The sequence below is a fragment of the Falco punctatus genome, assembly GCF_963210335.1.
Source record: "Falco punctatus genome assembly, chromosome: 16".
In the NCBI taxonomy this organism is placed as follows: domain Eukaryota; kingdom Metazoa; phylum Chordata; class Aves; order Falconiformes; family Falconidae; genus Falco; species Falco punctatus.
The window spans coordinates 8,748,413-8,766,909 of NC_137596.1; the positions used below are offsets into that span (position 1 = coordinate 8,748,413).

Here is an 18,497-nt window from a genome sequence, read left to right on the forward strand (position 1 = left end):
AGGCGCATAAGGTGACAGCAACGTAAAGTGCCCTGTCCTCCAGCATGACCACTGGTAAAGATTTCACTTTATCGGCAGAAACAGTCACGGCATCTGGACTGAAGCAGCAGGCTCAAATCACATCAAACGATGTCCTAAGCATTCAAGTAACACTGGAAACATTAAAAACACATAGGGTGAAAGGATTAAGCAGAACAAAGGGAATGCTTTCGTTAAAACACAGAACATCAGTGGAGAAAAAATAATGCTTCTACCTTAATAAGAAACATTCTGACAATTCCGTCACGCTCAAGAATCAAGGTGAGTCATTCTGCTAGTCAGAAAAAAACAGGTGTGCTTCTTAGAGTGAGTGCAAAATAAAACACCTATGCATCAATAAACCAACAGGCAAGTGCAATGTGCTTGACATCCATTTAATAGAATTCACATTCGGACTGCAATAAACACATTTTCACATCTGAACTGTGGGATGAGAAACTATAGACGCGCTATGTAAACAAAATCCTTTCCGGAGCTTTTTTCCCAGCATTTTGTTCAAATCAGGTAATTTTTGGTTAAAACATCGCGGTACTCCTGTACTGCCCTGCAAAGGGGATCCTGGTCAACGTGGATACTTTTTGAAGATCCATCGGAAAATACCACGGGACAAGCTCCAGCAGATCCAGCTTCAAGTTCAGCAGTGGCTAGGGAGAAGAGAAACAAGATTCCGGTGTTGCTTTTACACTAGACAGGGCCAAATCAGTCACTATGAAAACATCATGGATAACTGGAGAGACTATAATCCAGAAAGAGATTTAAAAACTTCCAAGGGATCGTAACAATCAAAGGGCTAGGCACAAAGGAAGAAACAATCTTTTTCCACATTTGCTTACCAGTCAACAGTATTTCTAAAGCCAGTGAAAGAAATTCTATAGGCTACACAGCGAACATCTTCAGGGAATCCACAAATGACTCCTGCTTACACCAGTGCTAAACTGAGCCCCCCTGCAGATCTCTCGAACCTCCAGTATCTGTTTTCCTTGAATGTTCAAAGCAGTGATTTATTGGAACTCTACTCCTAAAAACCAGCTTCTGCCTTCTCTGTGACAAACTTAAAAAGAATCCGCCGGTGAAAACGCAAACACCTTTGCAGTGCAGTCAGGCCAGGACAAGTCTCCTAGCCTGGCACTTTCTTTGAGGGGCGTCTTTGTAACTCACCCTGGCAAAACCCTCTTTCCTCCACAAAAACACATACTCAATGACAGCAAGCCCACCTTTACTGTTCTCCTCCAGCCACATTTTTCAGACAAGGTCCTGAAACCAAACGCACTCTATGACACCTAGAAGATGCACAGTCAGGTTCAAAATGCACACGGATGAAATGCAACGGCTTTGTGTCCATTCGGACACATGGAACGAGCTGTGAAGCTACAGCTGAACACTCTCTGTATTACCAAAAGCATGCAGGAACAGAAGGAAATTCTTGCAGGGGCCACCTGCTTTGAAATAGCACCAGTCACTGCAAAGCAAAGCAGTGACTCTGGAGGAACGACTACCCTGAAACAGGTGGAATTCCTCTTTGGACACCTGGCCTCATATTATAGAGCATGTTTCATGCTATGTGTTAAAAGCATTCAACTCATCTTATGTTTGCCTAAGTGCTACGAAATGATCTTTTCCCAAAGAAAGGGTATCTTTCATATCACTGATTACTTTTTTCTTGCTTATTCAAAAAAGACTGCAACATATAAGCTACAAATACAAGCAATGAATAAGAAACGGCAAAAAACCAAGGTCCAACAGCAGAGAAGTGCACGGTATGATTTAGTGCGGAATGCAACTGATGCACATGGAAGAAGCAGTGATGGCTGAAGTCTATAAACACCTTCTCTCAGGACTTCTTTTACGTTTGATGTTTGTGCTCAAGGATTCACTCTAGAAAAACGTGACTTCAGCTTAAGCCAAGTGCACCCGTGTAGAGGAAGTGGGTTAGTTTTCTCTGCACTTGTCTTTTTCAGGCAACTGCATAACATTCTACACAATCTTTTGGTAAGCTGGAAGTTTTCACATTCAAGTCTAAACTGGAAAGCTAGCAGAAAAACCTCCCTGTGCTTAGCACAGGAACTTCACAGCTTTCAAGCCATTATGTTCAAGAGTTAGGAACACTCCTCTTTTTCCTTAAAAATGCCCCTAACATAGTGACACATTACCTTGTTTAAGTTCTTTAGCGATTTTTTCATCTAGTTCCTGCCGTACCTAGAATTATACAGAAGATACAGTTAATATTTTAACAGTTATGTTTTTCTAATATTAAACTTCTAAAACATTCTTAAAATCCACACATAATGAGAGAAAACCTAAAAATATAATTCCAAATAGACACATCTTGGTTTGGGGTTTGATTTCTACTGAAGAGAAACTTTTGGTCAGTCGGGCTGCAGCTGCCTCATTGCTCAGCAACGTTAACAAAACAATTTGTAACTCACCAGCTGGATTATTACTGGGCATTTAACAAAATACACAGGAAGAAAGCAAGAAAGCCTAGCGCAGTTATTGCAGTGAAGGTATGGCTGAAGTTTATCATCAAACACACGAACAGAATGTCAGCTACATGCCGAGATAGGTACAAATGCCACCCACAGGGACAAATCAGCCAGTTGAGGCTGGCTTCTGCAACTTCACAGAGAGAAGAGCTGCACCAGCTGCTGCTGCAGGATTGACATACACCATTTGTATAGAAAAAAGCGTGTGCCAATATTCTTCTTTTCTCCACCTTAAGATGGGAAATTGAAAGAGCTCCTACAGATGATGCCAAAACTTCTTTATTGTTATTGCAAATACCACGACACACATTTATAAAAACATAAAAGCACACACAATTTTTTCTTGCAAACTGTGTACTAAGAAAAACAACCGCAGCTACAGCTTCTACGCAGCGAGTGCTGTGGGGTTTATTATGTAGCTGGAATCAGCCTGGATCACTACAAAGGAGCACTTACGCCTCTTCTCCCCTAGAAAGTGGGTATTGTTACCAATTAAGTTATTCTCACTTATGATTCTGCCTTCAGAAGCCTTCACAAGAAGGAATCACATCTCTTAATTTAAGAGTCACAGTTTATGCTGCTGTTTACATTTGATGATACTTGCTACTCCTACATTTTTTCCATCAAATTTGTGACACGCAGAAGTGAATTTCAAAACAGATATCATACAGCTTCCAGGGCTACGATGGCCATGAAGATGCTGCAGGGCTTGGACCTCGTGAGCTATATGGAGAGGCTGAGAGCTGCAACTGTTTCTTTACTGGAGAACAGGAAAACTCAGAGGGACCTTATCTATGTGTATAAATACCTGGTGGGGGGAGTACAGAAGATGGAGCCAGACTCTTCTCAGCAGTGCCAAGCAAAAGAACAAGAGGAATAGGCACAAATCCAGATAGAGGAAATTTTAACACAAGAATTTTTACAATTATTATTTTTAAAAAAATTGTAAGCATGGACAGACACTGGAACAAGTTGCCAGAAAAGGTTGTGGAGTGTCCATCCTTGGAGATGTATAACACCTGGCTGACAGAACAGTGAGAAACCTGCTGTGGCTGACCCTGCTTTGAGCAGGGGTGATGCTGGACTAGATCATCTCTAGAGGCCCCTTCCCCTCACTCATTCTGCGACTCTCTTGATTTTAGTACTGAATTCCTGGGGGAAGGAGCATTTATTTTATGAAATGAGCAGACCCACCTAGCAGCATAACAACAACAAGAAGAACGGGAACACTGCACAGGGTACTCAACAGCACAGAGAGAGCAAGAGCCTCAGGAAGGAAACCACTCTGCTTACCCTCACAAGAGGAGCAGTAACAGGCAGTAACTGCAAGGGTCAAAGGAGCGGGGCTGTAAACCAGCGAAGCGGAGGGAAGGGCTCTCTCTCCAGGAACACAGGGATAGCTGGGACCACATTCACTAGATCCTGCAGGAGAAGCACCACTCCGTGATACTTCATTGAAATACTCTGTGCCAACAGAGCTGCATGAACAATGGAAAAGGACCCCCCAAATCTCTAATTGTTTTCAAGCAGGTACAAGCAGAAGCAAAATTCCGGGGAGAAAGGACCCCCTAACTCCTGAGACGAGACACAGGTAACAGAAAAAAGCAGGAAAACTAATGCCTAGACCAAAATACGGCCCAAACCCAGGACCAAGCCCAAGCAAAGTCGTAGTAGTTAGTGGTGTTAGAAGAAACCACCTTCCCTGGTTTCCTGAGTCTTCACAATGACTAGAAGGTCCACAGGACCCTCCGCAACACGTACAAATCAATCAAGAGAAGAAAAAGGTCTTGTTTTCCTCTTATCCATTCCATCAATGTCTTTGTGATTCTCATCCATGTCTGAGGGAAGAGAAATAGGTGGAAATAAAGCCAACACACTGATTTCTGAAAAGGGAATGAATGAAGAGCCAGGCAAAATACACCTCCGAGGACCTTAACTTGCCTCCACTTTTCTCCTTCCCCCCAAACCCCTGGGCAAGGCATCACAGCTGAGTGTCCCAAACCTCCTGAGCAGGCACCTCTCACCTCACTGCACATCTCTTCAGGCGGTAACACACCAGGTGTTCATTGGCAGCAGGCACCTTCTCAACAGTTCTTTTTCAGAAAGTGGTGTTGACTTACTACTTATCCACACAGGCTGCTTTAGCACAGAGTAAGCTGGATCCTGTAAGACTCCGTGAGATGATGCTCCGAGTCTGGAGTACCGTACTGTTCTGAAGTTGAGTTCCTAGACACAACTGCTGCGACCACCAAGAACTTTTTGTATATCAGAAGTGGCAAGGAGGGTAAACCAGCCTACTCCTAGAGCTCAAAGTTCCATTGTAACAGATTAAATCCATAGACTATCATCTCACAGATGGTTAACTACCACAGAAGCCATTGCATTACATCTCACAGATGGTTAACTACCACAGAAGCCACTGCATTACAAATACATAAAGCAGAGAAGTCCCCTGCAGCAGTCATTCTTTCACTTGGACAAACTAAAGTTCAAAATATGCGCAGTGTTAGGAAAATGTGAATACATCAGTAAGTTTTAATCAAAACCTAACAGCATAAACAGACAACATTTCCAGTATAAATACCATCCCAACATTCAACAATGCTGGCTGCAAACCTTGCCATGTATCTGGCTGCAGAGAAGAGAGATAGACAGATTTTTGATGAAGGAGCTGAAGAAGAAAGAAAAACGGCCTGAAGTTCACAGGTCTTCAGTGAGAAACAAGAACGTGGCCTACATGTAAATGAAGCAAGTAAAAAAGCTAACAACAAAGACTGCTACAAGAGTGCAGAAAGCCAAATCAGAAATGGAACAGAAATTGGAAGATGAAGTAGGAAGCAGACATTTCCCTTCCCACATTAAACTGGTTTCATTTATCCACTGATTCACCCTGGTTGCAGAGTTCACTGTTCTTGTCTGTCAAGACACCCATGTTCATTTTCACCAGCCTTTGGCACAGCTGTTAGGATTTAAGCTTGACATTTGTTAAACCTAACAACAGGACTCCAGTCCCAAAACCTCCTTGCAGCACTTGCAGGAGACATTCCTTGCCTTAGTCTATGGACTAAGGGAGCAGGTCTGAAATACTGAATTGCTAGTTGCTACGGTCACTGTCTAATTACATGCACAGAATTTGTCAAGTACTTGTAATTTATTCCACATTACTGAAGCTCTAATACAAATAAAAACCACCAAAAAAACCCGAAGATATTGCATGTGATTGGGATTCTACTGGTTAATAAGCTTGTGCCAATATGAACTTTTTTTGTATTTTTAAAGATCCTTTTGCACTTCAAGGTTATTCATTTCTGTAGCGTATATATTTGATAAAGGGGAAGGGGCTATACTGTAATGGAACACATTTCTTTATGCTTTTTTAAGAATAACACGCTCATTTTTTGCTGAACTTGTGATATGACCATCTTCAACATGTACGGCTCTATGTGTAATCACTGATAGTCATGCCTCATGTTTAGGAAAACGGTGCAATCTTTCAAGCCTTTAAACACCAAATTCCTTAGTTAAGTCTAAAGAAGAAACTGTGTCCACTTGCTACTGGAGCACTTCTTCCTCTTGTCAGCATCATTTACCAGGGTTTTTTCCAACAGCTGCAGGACCAATGAATGAATACCATCATTTTGAATAATAGCAGTGTGAACTATTTTCACCTCTTTGCCCCTGAAGCTATTTCAAAGCTTCTGCACAAACGAAATTCACACAAACATCTTCCCCTTCAGAATGGCTGGCATGTTCCCTACTTCCAATAGCCCTTCTCACCTTGAGGAAGCTACTACAAGGAACACCAAATCTGCAGAGAGCTTTGACTAAAAAAAGAAGCCTCAAAGGACTGCCTGAGGCACACTGCAATTTCAGCTTCTTAACTCCCTGTCATTTAGAGCTTCAGTGGCAGAAACATGTGTCATCTCCAGCCAAGGCAGCACTGCGCATCCTGAATTTAAAGGAAAGACAAATTCTGTAGAAGGGAACCAGGTTAGTGGGAAAACAAAGCTGAGGCATAACTGAAGTAAACAGTGAAGTGAAGAAAAGGCTTAGAGTCAGAGAAATTCTTCTGTTTTGAAACAGTCTGGTGAACAGACAGAATACTAGGCAGCACAACCAGCAAAGCATTTCAAAATAGACTAAAACTATAATCTCTGATTTCTTCCCTCATGCTCCAACTTGCCTCCTGAATGGCACGGGACTCCTGCGGAAATGACAGCACAGACTGTGCATCTGGTGATTTTGCACTTGGAAACTGATTGAGATTTGCCACCCATTATTGTATGCAGAGGGACACATGCAGTTTTTCCCTTTTGTTACTTCCTGACTTCAAAGTCTTACGTTCCAATTCAATCCTCTTTTCTCAGATGCATGTTACGCACATGACATACTGCACCCGACTGAGAACAATTAAGCCCGCAGTTCTAAGTGAAATACTCACCTAGTCCTCTAGCAACTACTGCACCTCTGAGAACTCAGTTCCTTTCTTCTGAAGGACTCCAGAGAAGACCAGGTTTTAAGACTTCCCTGAATACACTGAACGTCAGGTGACTTGAGGCTACAGGCAGTGCCACTACAATTAGTCTCAGTTGTTCCCTAACTGGTGATTACAGGAAGAAATATCATAAAGAGATGTGCAGCTGGATTTAGTAACAGGGAGGTTATTCTTTTTTTCCTGTTTCTTCTTCAAAAAAAGAAACCACAACTGTTAAACCCTTTTCTTTTAAACTAGGACAGCTTTTTTCCTAGAAGGGGGATGGTTTCCTCCTTTGCCTTTTTCTTCTTGTAACATCTCGCTCCCATCTCTCTCTCTTTTCCCCCTGCCCTCACGTGCTCCCTGCTCCCTGTCCCTCTTGTTCCCTTGTCCTGGCTTTCTCCTTACTTCAGTTTTGCAGTGGATCCCTGAATTTCGCCTCCTTTCTGCTGCTTGCGTGCAGAATAATCCCTGCAGGTGGTACAGTACTAATTGCCTCCCATGTTCTTTATGCAGCGTTATGTCCACCCCTCTGACACAAAAAACACATTCGCAACGATACAGAAAAGTTCATCTCTTAACTGCCGCTGCTACGCACTACCTACACACTGCTTTGTCCATTTTTGTTTTGTTGTTTGGTTTGGTTTTTTCTTTTTCTTAAGCCAGGCACAGTATGCAGACACGTTATTTAAATGGATTCTTTCCAGTGCAGGTGGGACCACCGAACCAGGGTAAGGCTTAAAAGTGACCAAATGCTTCTCACATCCATTCAACAACAGAATACGCAAGGGACAGACACTGACTGAACAGGCAAGCTTGCCCATGCCTCAGTCCTATGCTAGGTGGGAAACAGATTACAACGACTGACATCTGGTTTCCAAGTCTCATGATATCACGTTTACGTGATATTACGTCTGTGAGGGATGTGCTATCATGCTGACTGCTAATTACAGGGCATACTTTGACCAGAGGTATTGCAGAGGTTGCAGCTTTTGTACAAAATCAGAAAGCTCTGTAGACTTCCTGAGGAGCAGTTACATATAACACCACATAGCAGGACCCACAAAATCAAATGCCTCCTATGCACAGCATACGTCCCGCACTCAAGTGAGAAGTTACGTGTCCTGTTCATACCATCCTAGTTTTGAAGCATCCCTTTGTTGGTATTGTACTAAAACAAGTTCCGGTGAAGAAACTGCTAGCATGAACATCAGTGAAGGAGGAAAAGGTGTCTCAAGGAAAGATGTCTGATGGGATTTTGCACTCATCATAAAGTTAGCTGTTTTAAAAAAGGTCATCCACAGAATGGCTTGGGTTGGAAGGGACCTTAAAGATCATCCAGTTCCACCCCCCCGGCCATGGGCAAGGACACCTTCCACTAGACCGGGTTGCTCCAAGCCCCACCCAGCCTGGCCTTGAGCACTGCCAGGGATGGGGCATCGGCACTAAATTTTACTGAAGAGCTTCTTTGGCAGCTTCCTATGCCACAGTATTCTTCATCACAGTTTCTCTTGCAAAAAAATGTTGTTACGCAGTCCGTCATTTAGATCTCAGTATTTTTTGGTCTTTGAGCACTTCTGGAAATTTGTATAACCCTGATGACCAAAAGTCTTCGTTTCTACCACCTAGTTGTGTACTGTTTTGATGAGCAATTTGGTTTAGCATATTAGAGCATATGGTTTGGAACTAGAAATGGATTCTAACTTTAGACTGAAAAGCACAACCTTGCTTACAGATACTCTTCAACACTAGTTGAGAACAGTATTTAAAAACGCTTACCTTAGCCACATAGGCTTCAACTCTGTTTCTTGATGGTAACGTATTCACGGTCGGGGTTAGGAAGCTTCCTGCTAGATTTAGACTTCTATTCAGTGCCGGATTGTTGCTAATATGTCCCAGTTCAGTTGAATACAGAACTGGACCACTGACAGCGCTGCTTGCAGTTAAAGGTTTGCTTCTATGGCACTCCTGAAGGAGCTTAGCGTTGGCTTCTGCTAGTCTCTCATTAGCTCTGAAACATTCAGAAGCATACAAAGAATTATCTTTGGTAATAACACCTCCGCAAAGTTACCCTCCAGGTCTTTGATTATTATCTGACTTCTGAAAGTGGAAGGGATTAAGAGAGTCCAAAAAAATCTCCATAACTGGATCCGGTTTTTTTTTGGAGAGCCTATTTCTAAGTAGTCACTCTACCTGCAAGAAGCAGCAAGAGTTAACCAATACCTTGGACTTCTCAGCATTAAGGCCTCAAAGCAGTCTGTGCACACCGTGTGTTTACATAGTTTTTTCTGAAAGGTACATCACCTGCATAAGAACTCTGGGCTACCCTTCCTTTCCCAAAGAAAGCTGAAACCTATGACATGCGGCTAAAATGGAAGCCAAAAGATTTTTGTTGTTCTTCTTCATAGCATCAAATGCCGTTCTCTGAAGGGCCTATCCTTATTCAAGCAGTAAAGGACATGACATTATCTTTTCTGCCATACTTAGAGTAAGAAGAGGAGATTAGAGACTGGCAAAAAGGCTGCCTGTTAAACTCAACTTCAAAAATATCCTATTAACGCCCATGATTGGTGGTATTACTGCTGGAACACTGAAGAGAAATGAAGATAGTTCCAATGAACAGGGGGGAGCCTTATGGTACTTTCATCACAAATATGCTATCTTATGCATAATGCTGACCAGATGTAGAAAAGGTATTTAACGAAGAAAACTGCTTGAGGAAAAAGTAGTATCTTATTATCACCCCAAAAGAGCAGGGACTTACCTTTCCAGTTTTTTTGCTAGGCATCTTCCATTTTTAACTTCCTCCAGATACAGGTCTTTATACTTTTCCGCTTCTGCCTGTGCGGATTCTTTTTGAAAAATACTGTCTCGTTGGGTATTTTTTATCCTGTCCAATTCACGTTCGAGGTCTCCAATTCTGTGTTCTAGCTGGTTTGTCACCAAAGCATGATGACTGGCTCTGATTTGTTCTAATCTGTCCTGGGAGGCTGCCTGCATCTGAAGTAGATACACGCTTTCAACCACCGCAAAGAAAAAGAGAACTCTCCTCGCCAGTCAATTGCGTGCACCCAATTTCAAGGGCCCAGCTCTATTCAGCGAGGCAACTGTGCCTCCTCACTGCCATCAGCGACCAGGGCAGAACCCTGGAACTACCACACCAAATGATTCTTTTCATTCAGAAAGAACCCCCATCTTAGCACTATTACTCATCAAAGCTACTGATGGAAGAACACTATCTCTGTAGGACAGGGCATAGCATTCCTCAAAGAAATCATGGAGATGCCGCACCCCCAGCCCCCACCCTGCAGCTTTGGTGACTTCTTTTCTGAGCGTTGCCCCTTGTGCAATGACTAAGGAAGATGTGTATGGCTGGCTGTGACAACTCTAAGTTGCAATACCCATTCAAGGATAAAAAATGACAACAAGACCTAAACAATGAGAACAGACCAGTGGACAGTGATACCCCTCCAAGAACTGCAAAATGAAAATCTACCTTGGCAAGTTTTTGATTCAGGGCCTGCAGGCACACTGCACGCACATGAAAGCATCTTGCCCAACCATATTCCCTTCTCCCACTGCCCTTCAGGAAAAACAGAAGTACAGCGTAACACATGGAATCAGGCACCACCCCCACCCCTAAAAATGACAACCAAAACAGAAGTCTATAACAGACATACACAAGAAATTAACTTACCTGCAAAAACAGATTGACTTCTTGCAGTTTTTGCCTTATTTCTTGTGCAGCTCGTTCTTCCACCTCTCTTTTGTATTGTTCTATTTGGCTGCGATCCACCGTGTTAGTCTCCATATGGTGTTTGAGATTAGCCACCTCTTCTTTCAGCTGGCTTTTGCTCTTTTCCAGTTTTTCATGGCTCCCACGCATGGTGGACAACTCCTCTCGCAAATCATGATTTTGTGCTTCTAGCTGCATGCCTTTTTTAGACTCTATCTCCAGCTGCTGGGAAAGTTCATCAACCTGTAGACAGGAAAGGGGAAAAAACCAGGGAACTCAGAGGGATCTAAAATTAGTCAAATCTGTGAAAATTGGTAAAGGAGTTGGCCATCAACACTGTATTTACCATCTGCTGATTCAGTGTTAAAACAAAAGCGAAACCAGGCTCTTCTTTTAAAACAAGAACAGCTTTCACATCATTTCTGACAGCATTCCTCAGGTTCCCATCCTTCCTCAGTTCTGCAGTGGGTCACAGACCAAGAGGTACCAAACCAGCGGCATTACACCCGCAGGGCTAGGCTGAAAAGCACTAGGGCTATTCTGCTGCGAGATGTTCATACGATCATAGGAAATCAAACACACCCATACCCAGTTACATCACAGCCACATTCTGGTTTCATCAGAAAAAAACCCCATGTATCATGCTTCAGAGGAACTGTCACATGCTGTCACACGGTCAAAGCTTCGTCACAGAACTGACAAGACAAGAAACGGATACCCTTTCCTTCCATTACGCTAATAGATCTGGAAATAGTGGTTCAGAACACCGCTTTTGCAGCACTGGTGGCAGAAGACAGTCTCTTTAGGTCAAAGCTACAGTTTGTTTTCAAAAGATTTCCAGGAAATATCAGAGTTCCCATAGGTCCCAATGGTCAACTACAGCTTCTATCCCCTTCTTTCCCCCTCCAGAAACATCCATCGTCTATACCTATTAACCATAAAACATGATATCCCACCATCTTTTGTTTTTAAAAAAGTGGGGGAAACCAGCAGAGTCAACACTTGAAAGAGTCTCTAAAATACGTAGAAACTTTACACTTATTTAAAATTGCCCAAACGTAATTCCATTCCCTGTCATTCAAAATAACTCTTCCAACAGGAACACAAATATGCTGCTAACCTGTGAACTAAAAATGAGCCACTCTCAAGGCAGTTGACTCATTCTACAATAATATCTTCTAAAAAGGAGCATAACTTTGAAACACAGCTACTTTAGCAACAAAGGAGCGGAGAAGCAGATAAAAGGTTCCATGCTACCAAACAGCCAGAGCAACCTCAAAAGCGTTTCTGGGTCTCCATGACAAGGGAAAGACGGACTGAGTCAGCTACTAGTAAGCAATAAGTTACTGCATTCATTTTTTCTGCATCACCTCACACTGCATTGTGCCCTGGGAAGCAAAGACACCATTCCGAAAAGCAAACCCCCACCTGCCTCCTGCTCAACTCGTGCCTGAGACAGGCTTCAGGGGGTGACCTTGGGCAAGGCCAACTGCACAGAGTTGTTCCGAGTGACGGTGGCGTTACTCCCCTCTCTTCCGAGAGGGAATGCATCCGTCGGAGCCCGACGATGCTGCCACGGCCTCAAGCTGCAGCCAGGCCTGTGCTGGGCCTTCACTGCTCTCAGCCCTGGCCCTCACCCATGGACGTGACGTCCCAGTAGGACTGCAGACCTGCCCATCCCTATGGACCGGCCTGGTGATCTGCATTCTTGGAGGACTCTGCTTACTGTCCCCAGAACTGTCCCCAGAACTCTTCTGCTCTTCTTGGTGAGGGCCTGTGGGGCTGATCCCTGGCCCGTGTGGTCACAGACCCTGCCAGCCCTGCTGTGGCTCTTGCTTTGCCCTTCCTCTGCAGGACAGCCTACCCCTGATGCGCCCTCGCAGATACTGCTGTGTACGTAACACTTCCATCTTTACCCCTAAGAGCTACATCAGTATTACAGTTGCCTACTACTGTGACCATAGAAGGAACATCAAAAAACAGCCAAATAATTTCAGAAATACAGCCAAGAAAACAAAAGTCAAAGTCAACAACATGAAAAGAAGTACGAAGAAAGAACAGAGGTTCCAAAAGAAAAACCACCACCACCAAAATAACCCAAACAAAGCAAAGCTCACCTTTGCTCTTAATCTGTCAGCTTCATTGACCATTTCAGAATACCCGTTCTTCATTTCTCCCTGCAAATTCAGCTGGGACAGTCCCCCTCTCTCCTCATACACCCTTAGTTTCTTCGTAGCTCTGCTCAGCAGCCTCTTCAACCTGCACAGCAAATTAGTCACAAAAACAATGAAGCAAAGAAACAAAACTGGACTTTTTCACATACTCTCATGTAAACAGCACAGACACGGCTTGCTTCATCTTTAACATGCTTGACACACCAGGAATTACCAGGAAAAACCAGTATTCCTGTGCCACATATGCTTGGAGAGTCCAGATTTCACCTGAAAAGAGGAATGAAAGACTCCCTTTTTCCCTGGAGAACTGCAGGGCAACCTGCATCTGCAGTTGTTTTGGCAGCTATTGAAAACCAGGGGCTGGTGTACAGAAGTACCTTGCAAGAACTAACGCGAGGCTGGCATCTGCTCACAGTTAGGTACACCTATTTTTTACATTACAGTTCAATAAAACATGACTCCTACGCAGGGATACCTCTTCACCACGCTAAAAAGCCGTACCTCTTACAGTCTTTCTGCAGATCGAGGTTTCTTTTCATTTCTTGGTCCAGACGTAGTTCAACTGCGTGTTTCAACTCTACCAGCTTCTTCACTTCCTTTCTTTCACTCTCGCACTTTCAAAAGAGAAAAGAAAGATGTATCACACACACAGAGCACAGGAAAAATACCTACGTACAGTCTGTGCATCTAGCGCTCTCCACAGAGAAGCTGCCGGACGTCTCTATCCGTTAGCCGCGTTCCACAGAATGCCATGGGACGGAATTCCCGAGGCTATTCCACCCATCCCTTCAGGTTTCACATCAAACAGACCAATACGTAACTACAGAAACAGATGCCCTCGCTGAAGCAAAGGCCATCCTCTTCTAGACAAAAAGGTGGAAAAGATGCTGGAGAACACTTTTGGCAGTGCCTCTGCTCACAGTAGGGATTACGTAGGAATGCACTTCATGGGACAACACTGACCCCATCTAAAGCTTTCATGGGATCTTCCACCAACCAGCAGGCAGGGGCTTCTAGAGGAATCTGATCTTTTGGAGTTCTTCAACATTTTATGAACTAAGTAAGAAGAATCACCTTTCTTGATCAAAGCTTAGACTTGGATACCTTTTTTCTGCTCTCTGCTTAGATCTGAGGACTAACACCCCGTTTGCCAAAACCTTCCGCAATTCCGAGAGAAACATAACAAACCAGAACAAATCAGTATTCTTTGGTCCCATGCATATAACATACTAGGTACACTGTAGAAACAAAATAATTTCAAGAACGGACAAACTTTAAATTGTTCTTTCTAAGCATATCCTTTACCTCTCTTTCTACTTTGTCAGTCTCATATTCGAAGACTTGTTCCCTTAAATCAGTACACTTGGCATTTAAATCCTTGTTTTGCTCTTCTATGAGATAAATTTGCTTTTCCCTATCAGCTCTGAGTTTGTTCAGAGTATCATTAAACCGGTCCTGCACATCATTCACTACTTCTTCTTTCATGATCCTCTTGCTCTGTGTATCTTCCAGCTGCTGACGCAGTAAAAGGTTTTCACTCTGGAGCTGGGCCAATCGCTCCTGCAAGGACTCCTGTTTTATTACAAGTTCGCTTACTGGATCTTTCTCAAGTTGTTGAGCACGATCACATTCCTTTGCCTGACGCTGGGCTTGACTTAATTCTTTTTGTGTCATTTCTACAAGCAAAGTTTTTTCTCTGAGGGTTTGCTCCAACTGGTGAAGCTCATTTTCTAGCCTATTAGCTTTGCTTTCAGCTTTACACAGCTGCTGAGACAAGCTCTTGTTGGCTTCTTGCGTGTCGGAGAGGTCATGATGGAGCTTGTCTTGCAAGCGATGCCATTCATCACGTTCTCTGTGAAATCTTTGTTCAGCATCCTTTTCTGATGACCGATGACGTTCAAGTTCTTGAACAGCAGCATTCAGGCGGGAATGAAATGATTTGATTTCTGTCTCTAGTCTGTCTTTACTTTCGTTTGTCTGCTCAAGTTTGGAAGTCAGCACTGCAGATTCTGTCTTTAGTAAGTCCAGCTGTGCATTGTACTGAAGAACCGTTTGTGTTAATGCTTCCTTGTTCAGTTTAAGTTCCTTTTTGAGAGCTTCATTTTTTTCTTTCAAGGTCTTATTTTCCTCTAAAGATTTTCCTTCTTCCTCCTGGTGCCTAAGTCTTACTTGATTGATTTCTAGCCTTAGCACAGCAATCTCATCTTGTAGTAACTGATTCTCGTACAACAGATCCTTTTCTCTGTCAGTGTTGGATTCCTGAATGACAGGGAACATGAATAAAGAGCCAATTGGGAAATGAATCTACAAAAAAAACTTCAGCAATAAACTGCATTTTAACATTTCTAATACTGAAGCATGACTTCAAAGATGAAGTTTCAGGCAATAAGCTACTCTGTGAACCCACGCACATGTACAATGTACGTACACAACGGAAGTGCAACATATCCTTAAAACCTAAATGAACATCCCAAATACACAATACCCCCTTAAATCTACAACCAAATAATAAAATTATTTAAAACATCTCAAGTGTAAAGCTTTTAAAATGACAGTGCTTTCTTGTATGTGCATGCCTTTATAATATTGCCTTTAAGGTTGAATTAGTTGTGCTACAGGTCTGGTAAAAACAAGGCTAGAAAGGGTATTTTCCTTCTCAAATGTCTTCTGAACACTTATCCTTTTGTGTTACTGGAAGTTAGCTATGAAACTCAATCACCCCCGGAATGCAATAGTCCTGTATATTTCCTCTTTATTATATGTATAACTTTTTTCGACTTAAACACATTCATCCTACATTTATTGGGCAGCACAGCCAAGAACAAACAAGGCTTCCAAGCACTGCACATTCTTAGGAAATTCAGTAAACTCTTTTCAAGATCTTTTTGAATACAGTGTTTATGGTTGCTTTTTCTCCTCCAGTTACTCTAACTCCTACAGAGAGTTGAATTCATTGTTGATATTCGATCATAAAATTTCAGTATGTGGAGGTCGAAAAGAAAGGCATACTTGAAGTAAGTAAGTTCAATAAGGGAATAACTAAAAAAAAAAAAAGTAATGGAAACACAAACACTGTCAAACAACTTTCTTCCTGGTCAACCTTGACATAGGTAGCTAGGTGTCTCATTGCTAGAAACCCTAAAAAATGACAATAAAATGTCTGTGAAATGACAAATAACAGATAGGTTAAGAAACGGGGTAAATAGTGTGTTCTATTAGTTTCCGACTTGCACAAGTAATTCAGGTACATACAGGAGTGATGCTGCTTTCCAGAACTTTTAAAGACATAAGAGAAAACAGGAAAGGTATTTACACAGTTAAGTTACACCGGTAAACAGTAAATAAACCATCAAGAAACACGGGAAGTTATATAAGATTTATTATGACTTTAAAACAAATATGGTGAAATCTGACTTATTCGAAAAAAAATATCTGCTTACCTCTGAATTTTTTCCTATAGATCTTCTTGTCTCTTCTTCTAGTTCCATTTGTCTCCCAAGGTGGTTGTTCAAAATTCCTTCTTGAAGGGCTCTGGCCCTCTTTTCCTGAGAGCGCTGTGTCTGTGTTTCATCATGTTCCTCTTCAACCTACAGTAATACAACTGCTTGCATCTCGAGAAAAATCAGAGCTAGCAATACATCTTCCCACTCTCCCCAGAATACCTGAAAAGATTTTTGATTCCCCACAGCTATGACAATCCACCTATAAAGAATAAATTTTAATTTTCTTCTGAAAATTTAAGAAGAAGAAATACAGGATGTTTTGTAGTAATTTTGAAAAAAGTCAGGCTTTGCCTGAAATACAAATGAAACCTACATTCTGAAAAAGAAAAAAAGGATTAATAAACTGCAAAGCCAAAAAAACCCAACAAAACAAAACAACAACAGACCAATTGTGAACCAACTGTTCTCTACTGCCCTCAAAATTTGGCAATAGTTATCCAATGCCTCTTCCATGAACAAAGCACCTCCTTCTCTAGGCATACTGGAATACAAGTGAAAAGAAGCAGAAAAGAAAGTGTTTAATTCATTATTTAATATACCTGTTTCAAGAGCTTTCTCAGTGTTTTTATCTCCATTTCTAAATTCCTTGAGTGTAACTCAAGTTTCTGTTTCTCCTCCCTTTCTTTACAATATTGATCGTCTTTCCTTTGCAGTTTTTCTCTCATTTTCTCACAGAGCACTTCTACTCTGAGTCTCTTTGCTTCTTCTTGTTTCAAAGAACACCTGGGATTTAACAGAGTATTTGAGAAACAAAAGCACTGATACAAAAGTAGATGTTCCACATGATGAACTTGCAGAGACAACTCAAACCATAAAAAAACATAAACGTTTCCAGATTCCATATTTTTACTGTACTTTTCAACTTTTTAAAGAATTCTAACTTCATTCCATTGCCCACGGTATCAGTTGTACAAAATACGGAAATAAACCATTGATTGATTTACCAGTTTTTTGTAAGGTTACACAGGGAAATGCACACTAGTGTGTACACTTCCATCATAAAAAAAATAAATCCTCTTCATATTAAAGCCATTATGTTGAAAAAGGAGTTTGTTGTCTCATCGGATCAAAGCATCATAAACTTTTACTATGGTTAACATACATTTTCTTAGTATACTGAGCCTACATATTACGGATTCAGTGACTAGAAGTAATACTGGTGAATCAGCACGCCACTTATCTATGCCAACAATTTTTCAGCAGCCTTCTGTAAGGCTGCCCACAGACAGAACAAGCAGCTTCTGTTTACTCAAGAAGGATGTCAGTGTTCAAAACCAGATTCAGAAATGCATGGGGTTTAAGCTGAATACGATTAAAGACAGGTTTAAAACCTCAGTGGATCTACCTCTGGGAGAAACTACAGCAATTTCATTTTGAAGCTGACTTACAAGGAAAGCCTTATGGAAGGTCAGCTTCTTTACCAACTGAAACAATCAGCAATGAGCACTGACATGGTAAAAAACGGTCCACGGTGTGCCCACGGTACCCAAACAAGAAAGCAGCTTTGTATTTGGTCATTATTTTGACTATTTTTTCCCATATATTCACAACAGTGAACAAGAAAAAAAAAAATCAAGTGTCAACGTAAGGAAAGAACTGCCAATTGAAAGCCTGCTTTAGAAATTCTGCAAGACAAGAATCAACCACCACTAAAATTACTTGAAAGACTGACAGAAACATTTGTATTTGAATGGCGTATATTGCAAGGAGAAAGCTTTACATGTAGTTTCTAGTGTAATTTCGCAAAAAGTGTAACTTTTGAAAGTATAAATTTAACGCTGCTTGGAGAATTCACTTAGAATGAAAATACTACTTCTTTATACTTGACAGATGTTTGAGGATTTTGAACACCTGCTGAAGTCAAACCCAGGCCAAGCTGGCACCGGCCTCTCTTCCTCGTACCCCCCTCCCCCGCGCTGGGAGGCCCAACTCCCCCAGGCCCAGCTCCCGCAGCCTCCCCTCACAGGGCTGGTGCTCCTGCCCCCGGGCCAGCCTGGCATCTCCCTGCCGACCTCACACGGACTGGGCAAGATCTCCTGGGCTGGGCGGCCAAACACCGGGCCCCGGGCTCGAGACACAGCTCAGCAA

General features: G+C 42.2%; 1 protein-coding gene across 1 annotated transcript; it reads right to left on the bottom strand.

Annotated features, from left to right (window-relative positions):
- Nucleotides 1-339: 339 nt before the first annotated feature.
- Nucleotides 340-16,286, bottom strand: LOC308054227 (ankyrin repeat domain-containing protein 26-like). Its single transcript, XM_080366674.1, has 8 exons — nt 14,212-16,286; nt 13,408-13,520; nt 12,850-12,991; nt 10,694-10,975; nt 9,761-9,996; nt 8,776-9,007; nt 2,190-2,235; nt 340-683 (listed from the first exon to the last, which is right to left on the bottom strand). The coding sequence occupies exons 1-8, from the start codon at nt 15,181-15,183 to the stop codon at nt 535-537; spliced, it is 2,172 nt and encodes a 723-aa protein (XP_080222800.1). The 5' UTR covers nt 15,184-16,286; the 3' UTR covers nt 340-534.
- Between the last annotated feature and the right edge of the window lie 2,211 nt (nt 16,287-18,497).

What these genes read in the sequence shown, in the direction of transcription:
- LOC308054227 (XM_080366674.1), bottom strand. Translation starts at nt 15,183, where the DNA reads ATGTTCCCTGTCATTCAGGAATCCAACACTGACAGAGAAAAGGATCTG. An exon ending in TTGAAGCCTATGTGGCTAAG is followed by an intron (nt 2,236 to 8,775) that starts GTAAGCGTTTTT and finishes GTATAATTCTAG; the next exon opens with GTACGGCAGGAACTAGATGA. An exon ending in CGCTAAAGAACTTAAACAAG is followed by an intron (nt 684 to 2,189) that starts GTAATGTGTCAC and finishes TCTTCTCCCTAG; the next exon opens with CCACTGCTGAACTTGAAGCT.